Source organism: Scatophagus argus, chromosome 3, assembly GCF_020382885.2.
Source record: "Scatophagus argus isolate fScaArg1 chromosome 3, fScaArg1.pri, whole genome shotgun sequence".
NCBI classification, from domain to species: Eukaryota; Metazoa; Chordata; class Actinopteri; family Scatophagidae; genus Scatophagus; species Scatophagus argus.
The window spans coordinates 14,778,595-14,793,218 of NC_058495.1; the positions used below are offsets into that span (position 1 = coordinate 14,778,595).

At 42.0% G+C, this 14,624-nt stretch overlaps 1 protein-coding gene across 2 annotated transcripts; it reads left to right on the forward strand.

Moving 5' to 3' along the window:
• The first annotated feature begins 370 nt into the window (after positions 1–370).
• espl1 (extra spindle pole bodies like 1, separase) lies at positions 371–13,650 on the forward strand. Of its 2 annotated transcripts, none has more exons than XM_046383945.1 (32): positions 371–568; positions 720–808; positions 1,071–1,373; positions 1,496–2,248; positions 2,450–2,551; positions 2,716–2,827; positions 2,966–3,093; positions 3,257–3,450; positions 3,582–3,824; positions 3,977–4,121; positions 4,396–4,555; positions 4,767–4,906; positions 5,131–5,265; positions 5,371–5,487; positions 5,609–5,780; positions 5,881–6,009; positions 6,136–6,292; positions 6,670–6,779; positions 6,927–8,071; positions 8,189–8,606; positions 9,283–9,414; positions 9,740–9,953; positions 10,214–10,419; positions 10,717–10,844; positions 10,990–11,112; positions 11,266–11,415; positions 11,563–11,730; positions 11,895–11,999; positions 12,095–12,210; positions 12,321–12,404; positions 12,829–12,993; positions 13,297–13,650. In XM_046383945.1, exons 2-32 carry the CDS (start codon positions 728–730, stop codon positions 13,496–13,498), a joined length of 6,537 nt encoding a protein of 2,178 aa, XP_046239901.1. In that variant the 5' UTR covers positions 371–568; positions 720–727; the 3' UTR covers positions 13,499–13,650. The 2 variants fall into 2 exon arrangements, with proteins under 2 accessions (XP_046239901.1, XP_046239902.1); XM_046383946.1 differs by having other exon boundaries at positions 9,283–9,402.
• The last annotated feature ends 974 nt before the right edge of the window (positions 13,651–14,624 follow it).

Sequence of the window (14,624 nt, forward strand, 5' to 3'; positions counted from 1 at the left end):
TGTCTAGTTGGGATTTACAGTGACCATAAAAGGCAATTTTTTCAAGGACCTTTTCATGTTCTGTTGCTTTGCAGTAGTTAATCGCAGTAGATATAAATGTTTTTAACAATCAACCAAAAGAGTCTATTTAAAATTGATTCCACATTATTAAGCTTGGTTTAGCAGGGCACAGTTCCTCTTTGAAACCTGTTCAAGTCACATATAATATTTCAGGGAGGTATTTTGTGTAGCAATAGTTGGATCAAATACAAATTCAGAACATTTATTTCTTTTTTTAAAGGTTTGACAAAGTCTTTTCATCTACGTGGTTGGACATTAAAGTAATACTACAATACCCAACAGCCTTTGTGTTTCCGGGTAAAAGCGGATGTGCTCTTGGATTGGTTAGCAAATACCTTTCAAAAACAGTGCGCGGGTGTACTGTTTCCATGATTGTTGAGGATTTGAATCTTTTAACTTTTGCGAGTTTTGCAGCTGCCGTGCTCTTACAAAGTTGTTATTATGGGTAGCAAGTCTGTTTTTTATCTCCTGTAAGTAAACGTGTTGCTACAAAGGCCCACTGCTCGAAGTAAGTCACGTTTCACTCTCGGTTAAGTTAGCAAACGTTAACGTTAGTGGAACAACGTCATGTTGTCGCTGACGTTAGCCAACTTTAATTACTCGCTTTTTCGACGTTTGAGATGAAGATGAAATTCGCTTAACTGATGTCTTTTCTACAGCTATCAACATGAAATGTTTGAAAGTGGAAGAGTACATCAAGCGGACTGCTTCTGTGAAAGAGACTGAGCTTTTACTTCAGGAACTAGAGGTCAGCGTCATCACAGGAACTGAAAAACGCTGTTTTGAAGGACATTAATGTTAACCAGACCTAACTGCTGTACAGTTACCTATTAATCTCATCTTGAAAAGTTTGTTATGTAACTCCTGTTTATTACTAATCCTTTATGAATGATATGTTGTGGATGTGCTTGAAGTTACACAAGTTAAGTGTGTTGGGCACTGCAGGGAAATAGTCTTTCTTTCTTTCTTTCTTTCTTTCTTTACTCATTTATTTATTTGACATTTTGCAGAGTTACGTGAAGAGTCGACCAAGCCTGCAGGCCCGCACACTGTGTGACAGGGTCATCAGAGCCTGTAACCATCAACTTGGTGTTGGATCCCCTGACTTTGACCATGTCCGTCACTTGGTACAGCTGGTGGAACTTTCCCTACATGGCTATGATAATTCTGCAGCACTTGTTGCTCAGAGCAGTCCTCTGTACATGGAAAAGATCATTTTCCATATTGTCAAGAAGCTAACCTCTCTTGAAGCTCACAGTCTAGGCAGCCAAATAGCTGGGTTGCTTTACAGCAGGCTTAACCCAGCACAACAGGTATGTATGATTTTATATATTAGTTCTATACTCCATGCCCTCCAACCCCCTCCCCTCCTTATAATGCTTGGTTGCTTTCAGTGTTGTCATTAACAAGGTTGCCACTGTTTTATGGTCCATAGGACGAAGACTACTATATTCTTGTGCGGAGCTGCTTCTCAGTGCTCTGGAATGGACTATCAGCCACCAAAGACCGGAAAATCATGAATCCCTGTGACAAACTCCAATGCCAGATGAAAGCTCTGAGCTTCCTCCTGTTGTTGGACACAGAAGGTGCAATTCCTTCTATCTCCAAATCTCCCATATACGCAGAGGATGCCATCACTGAATTTGAAAGTAGCTGTGAAGTGAAAACAGAGGACGAAGCTGATTTCCTTGTCCAGGAAATGCACATGCTTTTCAGCAGATGCTGGACTGGTGTTCAAGGCTATAAAGAGGACGGGTCCAAACAGTCTGTTGAGACATCACGTTTATGTGTGTTTTCTGAAATGGTGCTGATTATAGTGAAAGTGCTTTGTAAAGCCAGCCACTATGATCTGGCCTCCAGCTTTGTGAATGAATTTGAGAGGAAGGTCAGAGACCGTGCTGACTGTCATTGTACACCCGTAGCGCTCAGCAAATTGGCAATAAAAATTCATTCTGCAATGAAGGCTGGAAGAGAGATTGGCCAGGCTTTGACAGAGTGTGCCAGGATCTTGAGGTCTCTTTCGGCTGACCTGCGGGACAGAGAAGCTCATGCAGTTCTTGAAGGTTGCAGACTGGTTGTGTGGGCTGTTGAAAGTGGCCACAGCAAGGAGTTAAGTGGACCTGTGCTCCTGGCTTGGTTTTCTTTTCTTGAGGAACACCAGGAACAGATATTAAAGATATTAAAGAAGGCAAGTGTAGTTACTGACCACAAATTTACTTTGTGTGTGTTCGGGGTTAAAAATCATGAAAATTCATTCTGTAAAATGAAATTGTATTGTTGGATTTTTTTTTTCTTTTGCAGTTGCCATCAACAGGCATTTAGAGGTTTGATTAATTTTCTTGAAGAGAATTTGTACAGATTGCTAATCTGTGCCTTGCTTTTCGTACAGAATTCGATCTGCCAGGCTGAGGGCAGCAGACTGCAACAGGCCCTTTGCTTCAGTATTTACCAAGGATTCATATTTGCTTATGAGAGCATGCTTGCATCACAGGTGAGGCTGCTTATGTAACATACAATCACTCGGGATAATGCTAGTAGTGACAGGACTGAAAATAAGGTGGATAAAACACACAAGTTCAGCGTTTTGCAACAGTTCTAACTGATTTATGTTCCAGTGCTGATTGTGATTTTTATTTTTTGCTTGTTTGTTTTTAGCTTGAGAGCAGTGACACACTGGACAGGGTGCTGCTGTACTGCCAGGCCACAGCTGGGCTGATGATGACTGAACTACATAAACTGTCGAGTGACAACCTTCACGTCAAAGCAGGTAGCTACAGTCTGTATTATTAATGTTGTCGAGGCACTTGAGTGTTGCTAAAATGCTTACTTAAACTGCAGTGTTCTGTTGTTGTGGCGTTTTGTGTTTTTTTGTTTTTTCATTATATGATTACTACGTGTCTGGCAGTGATTGCTGTGAGCAACTTGGCTTGTGGATTGTACAATCGGCGTCTCTATGACCAGGCCTTCACGCTAGTTGAGATCCTCTGCAGGGATCTATGCAAGTCTTGCCCTGTCTCACTCTCTGTTGATAGGGTAAGCTCTTTAAGTGTGTTTTGATTATGCATTGCTATGTCTCAGTCTAAATGAATTCAAATAAATCATGAGCTTGGGGTTTGGCATGCGAAAGATTTTAAATAGGTTGTGTCTTATTATTTATTTGTCAACTGTATTATTGTCATGTGTTTTAACTGTTTAGTTGAGCCGGCCCTTCATGCTGGCTGTGCAGACTTCACGTCGTGCCGGGCAACTGGAGCGAGCACTGGACTGGGTGATTCTTTGGCTGAAGGCTCTGGGAGACAACATCACCACCCATATGGCTGAACCAGTCTCTCTGTGGGTGAAAACAAAGACTGACGCAGCCCGCAACTCTGAGGAGGACATTCGTCTCAGGTAAAGACAAATTCTAATGAAGGGACTTTTTTCTGGTTTGTGACAATATTTAAGTTCTCAGAGGACGCATTAGGATCTCAGTGGAAAGGAAACTTACAGCTGTTGACTTGTCCGCTCCTGTCGTGGAACAGGACATTACGTGATGGTTTTGGTCCCGACGCCCCTGATGAGCAAGTAATGCTTTGCCTTTTGGAGGAAGAGCTACGTGCCTATAAGGAAGTGGCGGGGGACACTGCCCAGGAGCGTTACAACACTCTTTGTGATCTGCTGGACATCTGCCACGAGGAGAGCTCTCACACCCATCTGCGTGCTGTCTACCTCTGTGAGATGGCTCAAGTTGTGTGTTACCAGGATTTCAGTGAACAGACTGACTGGTAGGAGCTTTCATTTGAATCATCATTTCTAATGAGCAGAGACCCTTGGACACAGTACACTGTTTTGCTGTGCTGTTCAGGAGCCCCCTTGGACCAACATGGGCAACAGCGTACTGTCTCTGTGTTCATAATGTTCATTTGTAACCACACAGCACAGCAGCTGATTTTACCCATGAAGCTTTACGGCTGCTTGAAGAACAACCAGTGACTTCAGAGAATGCTGATAGGCTGAAGGATGACAAAGCCCATGCTTTACTTTGGAACTATATCTGCACTCTTGAGAAGAATCTTCAAGAGGTGAGCTCTGTGTAATCTGTCGGGCTTTCACATGTGCATAGTTTTGTTCATTTAGTTTCATTAATATTATTGTAATGAAAGTGTCAGCGTTTAGAATTTCATTTTCTGGCATAAAATGACAATGAGTGAAATGAATAACAGCATGGTAATATTCATGGACTTGAAAATTTTGTTAGAACTACTGTAAGAAGTGATATTGGACTTTTAACGGACATTTAACAATCTGAAATGATGTCTGTTGACTTGTGATTGATTAATTTGTATTTCTTGCCAGGCCATTGAAAGGGACAAAAAACAGAGGGAGTTGCGTGAACAGACACAGTGTGTGGCCAATTCCATAGGAACCAATGATTTTGATTATGAAGACAAGCAGAAGACACAAGACAGCATCCTGGTCTATGAAGGCTTGCATTTCAACCTGGCTGAAGAGAACAGTGAGAACCCCTTTTTCCATATCAGCAGTCACCTTACTGTAGACACCTCTATGATGTATGATGGTTACATATTATACCATGTGATGATCTGTTTCATTTCTGCCAAGTACTTTTGGTGGTTCTAATTAAAACTAGATCATTGTTCATCACTTGCTGTCTCTGTGAGAGATTACTACACAGTTTTGTTTTTTTGTTTGTTTTTGCTTTTAAGAGTTGTGCAAGCCTTTGGAAAGAGCCCTGGAAGAGTGGTCCACTCTTCTGCAAAGTCAAGTCCTGCCTTCTGTCAGGAACCCTAAACAGACCTGTGGCTCTATCGCTGTGCTGGCGGCTCTCTTCAAACTCATGGGAAAGGTAACAACATCAACTGTGGTCAAAGCCATTCTGGAGGGTCTCTGTTGGTTATTTTTAGTTTCACCTATATACTTCATGAAGAATTATAGGAATTAGAGATGTGCATTATGTCTAACCAAATTCTGTGAGATAGGTTTTCACATGCATCCTGGGATCAGGTTGTTAGTGTTCACATTGGTAATTACAGTATCTGTGTACTAAAATCTCCTCATTCTGTCATGTAGCCTCTGAAGGCTTTGGAAGCACACCAACTTGTGATAGGACTTTCACGGCAACTTGCTGATGCCCACAGATGTGCCAGCTCCCTCTGTCAGTCAGCCAGTATCCTCCTGGATATTGGCACACCTGAGCTAGCTTTGGTAATACAGTTTTGCAGTAGTTATTTTTTAGCAAACTTACTATATCTTACGTCATGTGCTGTATCTCACCTTGTTGACGTTGCGTTCATTGTGCCTTATTTTTAGGCCCAGCTTGAACAAGCAGAAAAGTTCCTCACTGCAGTTTCCACTTCTGAGGGACCATCTTCTCTCTCTATGCTGGCCATTCTCTTAAAAGCTCAGTACTGCTACAGCACAGGGCAGGTAGGTAACATGTCATGCTTAGCAGTATTTCTCATATTTTGTCTTTTGGGAGGGGTTTGCTGCAATGGGTGTCCCCCCCGTTAAAATCACACTTCCCTTTTTCTGTTCGACTGCATGCCAGGTGGATCTTGGGTTGCCTTATCTGTGTGAAGTGCTTAAAGAAGTGAATGAGCAGAGGCAGTCAAAGAGCTGGTATCTACTGCGTGCTCGGACCCTTCAGACCTGCAGCTCCTATCTGAGTTTGGACACGACTGCACTGCCACAAGCCCAGCGACGCTGTATCACACAGCATGGTTAGCTTAAAAAAAAAAAAAAGAACACTTTCTACACTTAATATAACCTTTCCTGTTTCAAAGTGAGAATGTGAAACTAATGATTGGTTGTGTGTCTCAGGTATGAACAGCCCAGAAACTGCCCTGTATGAAAGTCTGAAGCTTCTCTGCAGCCTCCTGGTCACTTTAGTGGGAAAGGGCCTATATGGGACTAACAGTAGCGGTTCAGATGTCCGCTTCATCGACCAAGGTATGTTTGTTCACAGTCGTGAGCTTACAATGCTGAGAAAAGCTGTAATACTTTTTGTTAATGGCTCATTCTTAAGTGCCGCCTGCCATGTTGATCCTCCTCCTATGTCCCCTGGTCTCTGAGCAGGAGATAACTTGATGCTGAAATGGCAGCTGCTCTCAGAGCTATTAAACTGCTCTATGAAGATGGTCGCTGTGAGGAGCAGCTGTGGGGCCATCAATGATGCCAGGCTCCAGTGCCTGGAAGCTCTCAAACTGGCCATCAAGCTGCAAGCCCCAAACCAGTATGTACATAATAGTGCGGTAAATCATGAAGCAGGGCCAAAAGATAATTTGTACACTAATAGTATCAGGTTTTTATGCTTACATATTGTTTCCTGTGGTGTGTGATGCTAAACTTTTAACTGTTGTAAAGGCTAAGTGTTGTTTACCGATGAAGACAACAACTAACATAATCCAATGTTACTTTACTTTGTCATCATACTACATGTTTTATTGTCATTGTTTTGATTGAGAGACCTCTAGTGGTAGAAATTACATACTGTGTTTAAACTGAACTTGTAATAGCCCTAGAACACAGTAACATGTTATAATGTTGTAACATTACAGACTCCTGGTGCAGCTGAGTCTTTCTTTATTAATTTTTTTACATTTGTCTTAGATGTGCTGAGCTGCTGGTGATGAAAGCTGAGTTGGAGCTTATGCAGGGGGAGAGAGAGGAAAGTGGAATTGATTTAGACAAAGTCAGACACCTTCTGGAGTTTTGCACAGGTATGTTAAATGCACGTCTCCACCACTTCAAATAACGATCAGCATTGATTCAATAGTTTTATGTGTGTATGACTGTTGTCTAAGGTAATGCATTAGACAGTGTGTCAGTTTTCTTGAGCTTCTAAACATTTCATTTCCCTTCCTCAGATTTTTCTGATCAAGCACATAAGACAGAAGTGAAAATCAAACCCAGGAAAGGTCGTCCAGTGAAGAAATCTCAGTCTCCTCTTCCTACTACAGAGGATGATTTTAAGAGCATCCTGAGCAGTAGGTGGATTGCCAAAGAACCTGTAGTGAGGGATTTGGCCAGCTCCCCGCCTCTCAAATCCCGGCCTCGCCGCTGGCTCTCCTCCCTTGCTCATGACTCTAACTGCCAGTGCCCCTGCTGCTCTGAGCCCTACCTGGGCCATGCCACTGCTCGCTGGGCAGCTACACAGGCTGATCTGGTTCTCCAGCTGGATCCCAGTGAAGCCAGAGTCAGTTTGAAACTTCAGTGGGCAACATTAGCTCGTTGTAAGAGTGTTTCTGTCAAACTTGGGGCAAAATTGGCTGAGCTGTTCCCTCCCTGTGGCCCTGCAAAAGTCTTCTCTAAACCCGCCCTGATGCAGGATGTGGTGGGCCGTGTGTACCTTTGCATGGCGCTGTCTGGGCTGGAACCAAGGCATAGCAAGGTCTATAATATATCAAAAGTGTTGGAGGCTGGCCTAGCATTTGTTGATTCTACACTCTCCCCTGTGCTAAGACCTGTGAGAGCAGGTCTAATGGTAACCAAAGCCATAGTGTCATTGGTTACTTTGGCTGCCAAAAAAGACTGCACCCCAGAGGAGCTCTTCTCAGATGCTTGGACTTGGAAGCCATCAAAAATAGAAAAAGAGCTGAAATCAGAACAGAAAAATGTGCCTCCTACATCCTGGACCAAAAAGCCTAAAGAGTCCACGAAAAACCCAGATATTCCCATCAATACAAAGGAGACAAAGAAGGACAAGCTTGTTAAGCCCAAGATTCATGTGACGAGCTCTTCAACCAAAGCAAAGGGTCTGGTTCCCATGACACCAGTGATGGTTAAATCAAAACCTTCTGATAGGGACCTTGGCTGTTTTGACTTCAACACAGTGGTCCCTACTTTGGCCTGTACTCCTGTTCAGAAGGTGAAAGCACCTGCCTCAGTGCAGAAAGCACCGAGAACAGCTTCTAAGCTACAGTTTCATGTGTATGAAGAGTTGTCACCAGCTCAAGACAAAGCCCGGCCTGTACCTGCTGCCCCCAGACGAACAAAGAAATCCCGATTCAAGGTAGGCATCTGATCAGAATAAAGTTTTTCATTTTTTTTTTGTTTCAAAACAAACCAAAAACAATCCAGCCTTTTTCTTAGTCTTTATGAAAAATATCTTTTTAACATGCCAATACAGGTGGAGTTTAGCGATGAGAGTGACACAGAAGTCAGTACCCAGACAGAGCCCAAAGATAAAACAGATGTCCGTCAAAAGCGAACTACTGCAAGAAGAGCTGCCCAGAACAGTAAAACAGCCTCTGATCCGCCCATGAAGAAGGTCCCACCCAAGAGGCAGACCAAGGCTAAGAAGAGCACTGTATTGCCCCCAGCCACCTCCTCTGAGGATGACGAGACTTTGGTGTGCCAGCCTGCCTTGACAAGGAGAGGAAGACCTAGAAGGGAGCTGTCCAGGCTCGAGGCAGATTCAGTGGAGGAGCCAGACAAAATGAGAACCATTGAGGAAGAAACCACCGAAGTTCTGGACATAAGCATTGAGCAGCTTAGGACATCAGACACTGAGACTGAAGGCAATCCTGCTCCAAGTGAAGATATTGGTGTGTATTTTGCGCACATGGTGATACTTTACATTAATTAGAAAATGCATTCTTCTTATACTTTCCTGGCATTTAGTTACCTTAAGTTACTATAATTCAATTCTAAGTTTAGTTTATACTATAAATCAAACCATATTATGTATTGAAGCTTGCTATTGTACACTATAACCAAACCAGTGATTCTGTAAGATGTGTTGAATGCTAAGTAATGACAATACAGTTAATAATAGCAATAATCATCACAGTATACGAGCAGTCCCCTCAACCAATTGACTTCACACTTTACATGTTCATTACTGAGGACCAGAGGAAGTGCTGTAACAAATGTGAAGTTGCTTGGACATGTTTAGTAACTTGGTATGGGGTAGTTATTAAAACTGGCCAATAAAGAAAGACAGGAGCACATGGGACAAAAACCAGCAGAAGCAGTAAAACTAGCCAACAGGAGTGCAGCTGTGTTTGATTGGCTGCAGAATCAACCAATTCAAGGCTGTGAGCATCAGCTTGGTCTCAAGGATGATGTTTCAGTCTGAAATTTAACTATTTATAACTTTCTTATTGTTTTATTTGATAAGTTTTGGCACGTAATACATTTACACACACACACACACACAGTCTAGTCTAACAGCATTTGACTAAAGGCCAGAGCCCTAATCACCTTCCTGACTCCCTCCAGACATAGATTTTGAGGTGCTGCGGAGAGATATGTGCTGTGATTTGGAGAGAGACGACCTGGCTGAGCTGAGGAACAGAGGTCATCTGAGAGAGGGTTCACAAACCCACCTTACTCATTCAGGTACCAGGCCAGGTGAGGCTTAACACCGATGCAGTCACACTTGGTCTGCAATGATACCCTGTCGTTACGGTAAAGTGTATCTTTTAACAATCTCGTATCTTGTCTGTGATACCAGTATTGTTACAAAAGGGACATTTCTGGAATGCTGTGCAAGAAAATCTAATGACCTTTTTAAAGCAGGAATTGATCCTAAACCTCATGTTACGATATTGTGAAGTAGTCGTGTAGCTTTTTATAATGTATTAGGGCGACAATACCTAAAGTGTCTTTAAAAAAATTTAAAAAAAAGCTCCTTATCCACTAGTTTGTGTAATTTCTCCTTTTTTTTTCTATTCAGACAGTCTCTCTAGGGAAGATGTTCAGTCGTTACTCCGCTCAGCCTGGTTGGCCCTTAAGCACTTCCCATCCCCTACCATCTACAACACAGTCTGTGCTCTTCTGGCTTTGACCATGGGGCAGCAGGATCCCACAACTACAGCAATGCTGCATGTCCAGTCTTTGGGCATCACAAGTCGCCATCGGACCCTCAGGCATTTAGCCAGTTGTCTCAAGTAAGCATACACTATGTGTTGTTTGTGCAGTGTTTCAGTGAGTCAGATTTTCCATCTCTCACTCTTTCTATCAAGATACATTTCTCAAAAACAAGATATTATAAATGATCTCTTGACAGTGTTTTTCTTTTCTTTCTTTTTTTAAATTGACAGCATTACAAACTGTGTTCATATATTGTGGAATATTGATAAGATAATCCTTTATTGGTCCTGCAATGGGGATATTCACTGTGGTTGCTTTTACGTGTCTTTCTTAACAGAAAGCGTAGAAAGGAGGCCAGTGAACTAGCAGACAAGATGGATGCTCTGAGTCTGGATGAGCTCAGTTCAGACAAGTCCAAGAACTCTACCGAACAGATGCTGTCGCAGTTGGAGAGCATCTTCTCCTTCTCTACTCTGGACTCCTCGACTTTCCCCAGCAGCCACTGTCAAGAGTTTATCCAGCATATTCAGCACCTTCCCCAAGGTGAATTATTCAAGACTATCTTGATCTCAGGGAAGATGTGTACATTTTCATGTTTGATTCCATTGAAATATGGTTTGCACATCTCAGTAATGCATTATGAGAGGAACTGGGATGTCTTTGAAACTGGTGATTAGGTCAGTTTGATCTTAAAACCAGTTTTGATTTGTCAGATGTTTAGTATGTCATTTTGTTTGCTACTGCAACTGCACTGACTTTGGCCCAATTCAGAGATTGTTCACTTTCTTGTCTCATCCATCAGCTAATTAATTCAGATTATTTGATTATTGTCCTGATCAGGGGTGACAGTGTGTGTGATGTCTGTGTTTGGTGTAAAACCCGGGGAGATGGGTGACAGCATCCTACTGTCACGTCTTGATAGAGGATCCACCCCGGTCACGGTTCACATCCCCACATCTAAACAGCAGGTGAGGACAGTAAATTACAGACAGTGGTAGCCACTATCTAAATTCACACAACTGGATTGTAAATGCTTGTGGCTTTGGCAATAAGGACACATTCATCACTGTAAAATCTTGCCACGCTCACACTCTTTGTCCCTCTGTGTCGCAGCACCCCATTAGTTGGCTGGTGCAGGAGATGGATAGTATTCAGGTGGAACAGAAGGTTGTGAGCTGCGTGTCTGAGAAAGCCAAGTGGTGGGAGGGCCGCAGGGCACTCGACTCTCGAGTTGAGGTAAGTGGTGAAGAATGAAGGCACAGCTTCACAATGACTATTACTCACTTAAAGTTATACACCTCCGTTCAGACGTGTGGAATGCAGGGTGCAGACTCCTTTTGAAGTTTTTACTAAGAAATGGCACTCTCATTCTCAATCTCATTCTTTCAGCGACTGTTAAAGGAGATGGAGGGATTGCTGGGATGCTGGAGGAGTTTTCTTCTACCCCCTTCTCTGGATCCTGAGCTCTCCAAACAGACCAAACACCTTTGCAAGTCCTTGTGTGCCAAGGGAGTGACAGTCAGTGAGGAAATGTTGAATGTGTGTATTTATTTATTTATTTACACGTTTCACTGCATTTACCTTGTGGCATCAACATCTGACATTCTGTTCTGTCTTGGTCTCTAAAGCTGCTGAAAAGGGAACAGAAAAAGCAACAACCACTAAGACCTGTGACTTGTGTTTCAGGCTGTGCTGTCCGCCTCTCCTGTGCTCTCCCAAGAGGACCTTAAACAATTTGCTCTGGGAGTTTCACCACAGTGGGACACGGAGTGTGACCAGCTTCTCCACACAGCTGTGTCCCGGCTCACTGAAAGACTCGAGCCCCACAGTCACGTTGTTCTCATCCTGGACAAGGTTGGTTTAAGTGGTTTTCACATCTGTGATTAAGTACTCATACAACTCAACTGCAGTGTAGTCTGATTTGTTAAGAGAAAATAATACCTCCAAAGGACTGTTAAGTAGCTTTGAGTGTAGATTAATGCTAAAATGTATTGTCTTCTGTCCTGGTTCCTTTGCAGTATCTTCAGAAGCTGCCATGGGAGAGCATCTCCATCTTAAGATCTCGCTCTGTCAGCCGGATGCCTTCTCTGCACTCACTGATTGGACTGAGCATTCAGAAAGAGGTGAGATTAAGCTCCTTCACATTATGAGCAGAATTTACTCTCTGACAGTTAAGTCCAGTGGTGCTTACGGACATTATTTAAACTTTCCCTTATAGACTGACTCTCAGTCCATTCTGAAGCAAGGTGTGGATACAAAGCAGGTATTTTATGTGCTGGACCCTGATGCCAATTTAGGAAACTCCCAAGACCGATTCAAGGAGTGGTTCAGCAGGTGAGACCGACACTCATGACTGTTAACAGAGAAGCATTTGATTTGTCTGTACGTTGTTCCGTCACCAGTCTGTTATCTTCTCGTCTGCTACATCACTATTCTTATTAAAGTAAACTGGACTGGGGGGGTGTGTGTGGAGCTGCTCCCGACTCCGGTCAGCTGGAAGAAGCTGTCGCGACCAAGGATCTCTACATGTGAGTTTGGATGATCTTATGATGATGAAAGATGAAATGATAGCTACCGTTCACAGATTTTCTACAAGTTGAAAATAAGTTAATTCAAATGTTATAGAATAAAATGTGTAGCAGTTAAGTTTGTAATGCATTAAAGGTAAGAAAATCCTGTGGGTTTTTAAAATTATCAGTCAACCGGTAACTATTTTGATAACATCATTTAAAAAATTCTTTAAGGAGAAAACACACAGGTTGAAGCTTCTGGGGTGGGTGTATTTGCTGGTTTCCTCAATCTTCTAAAACAGTAAATTGAACAAAAACTTTGTCTGTTTTTTTTTTTTTTTAATTTAATTCAATTCAGTCATATTTTTATATAAGGTTCCCTTTTGATTTGATCATTTCAATTACTCCCTGTCCTTGTCTTTCTTACCTCGGGTTGCTTTAGTTACGTGGGTCACGGAGCAGGCGCACGTTTCCTGGACAGCCAGGCAGTCCTAAGGCGTCAGATGAGGGCGGCCTCTCTGCTCTTTGGTTGCAGCAGTGCCGCTCTGGCAGTGCGTGGGGATCAAGAAGGACAAGGCATCATCCTCAACTACCTCATAGCAGGATGGTGAGACATCTGTCTTTAAGGTTCAGTCAGTAATGTATAGATAAAATGAAAGTAAATGCGATTTAAATAAAAATGGTTAGAATTGTTGGGTCTCTGGTGGATTTACCAGTTCATGTAAAATATGGCAGCTGCCACCAATCTGTCTTTCTGTGGAAACCGTATTAAGAGAACAATTTCTATCAATGTTTATTATATCACATGTATCATAAGGACTAGCTAAAATTTCAGTGAATAGTCATTATCCTGTGGTGTCTGTGTCATGACTATTTGTGTTTTGTTTTGTTATTTTACTTACCTCCTCAGCCCCTTTGTTTTGGGAAACCTGTGGGATGTGACGGATCGGGATATTGATCGCTTCACTAAAGCGTTGCTAGAGTCCTGGTTTTCTGCTGGGTCTGGCGCTCCCCTCCTGGATTATATGGGCTCATCACGTCAGGCCACACACCTGAAACACCTCATCGGAGCTGCACCTGTGGTCTATGGATTACCAGTTCACCTGCAGTAGGTGGTCCGATAAGCCAAAGGTCTTCTAAAAAGAAGACGTAAACAATCTGTACTCTAAGTGTTATACTTTCAGCTCACACGCTGGAAGACATGACTTTAACTTGAATTTAATCCTTGTTTTTGCAAGATTAAAGTTTCCTTTATTTAAATCAATACTTTTCTTTTTAAACCTATAGTACTAACTATAGTTCGAACGATTTTAAATATCCTGATAATTTGTTTTAAGTTTCTGAGTGGACTTTTTAATATGTTGATTGAACAACAATTTTTGAATAAATGTTGTCACAAACACTTGGTGTCAGCATTGTGGAAATGACTTTGTAACCAGTCATATTTATGGTATTTACATTAATAAGGAAAATGTGAAGTTTGTGAACAAATTAATTTTCTGTGCAAACCAATTAGATCTTATACAACATCTGGATGTTGCTTTTACAATTCCAATATACATACAATGCCATAAGATGTATTCTCAATTGTATCTTAAAGCTTTGATTATATTTCTTCATGGATGTTAAGAATTTTCACACATTTTTTTTTTTAAACCTGCATATAGTTTGATGAAAAGCTCATTCTTTTTGTGGCTTTATATCTTGTATTTGAGTAATACATGCAAACTGAAATCAGTATTCCAGTTGTAATTGTAGGATACTTTCAGCCAATTTGGATGAGCAGGCCAGAAACAAGAACTCTGAAACATAAAAACAGGAATATCAGGGATACCAATATCACTATTAGAAAATAATTTAATGTTTCAACTGTATGTAGGGAATATATATGAAAATTAACATGGAATAAAGGTTTGATAAATACATTTAACATGACCACAATAACTTTCACTCTCATATGTACTATATAGACTAATGTATTGGTACTCCTGGCCACAACATCCATTCTAAATACGTATACACTGATAAGAAGTTGATCCCCCAGCCTTTGCAGCTATATCAGCTTCCATTCTGTTTCTGGTGGAATTTTTGCCCATTCATGCAATAGAGCATTTGTGAGTTCAGACACTGATGTTGGACCAAAAGGCCTGGCTCACAGTGTCTGTTCCAGTTCATCCCAAAGGTGTTTGATGGGGCTGAGGTCAGGGCTCTGTGTGGGCCAATCAAGTTCTTCCACAC

Excerpts from the sequence above, each read along its gene's own strand:
- espl1 (XM_046383945.1), top strand. The coding sequence starts at position 728 with ATGAAATGTTTGAAAGTGGAAGAGTACATCAAGCGGACTGCTTCTGTG. Across the intron at positions 2,828-2,965 it reads CAACCTTCACGTCAAAGCAG|TGATTGCTGTGAGCAACTTG; the intron begins GTAGCTACAGTC and ends CGTGTCTGGCAG. Across the intron at positions 3,451-3,581 it reads GAGGAGGACATTCGTCTCAG|GACATTACGTGATGGTTTTG; the intron begins GTAAAGACAAAT and ends GTCGTGGAACAG.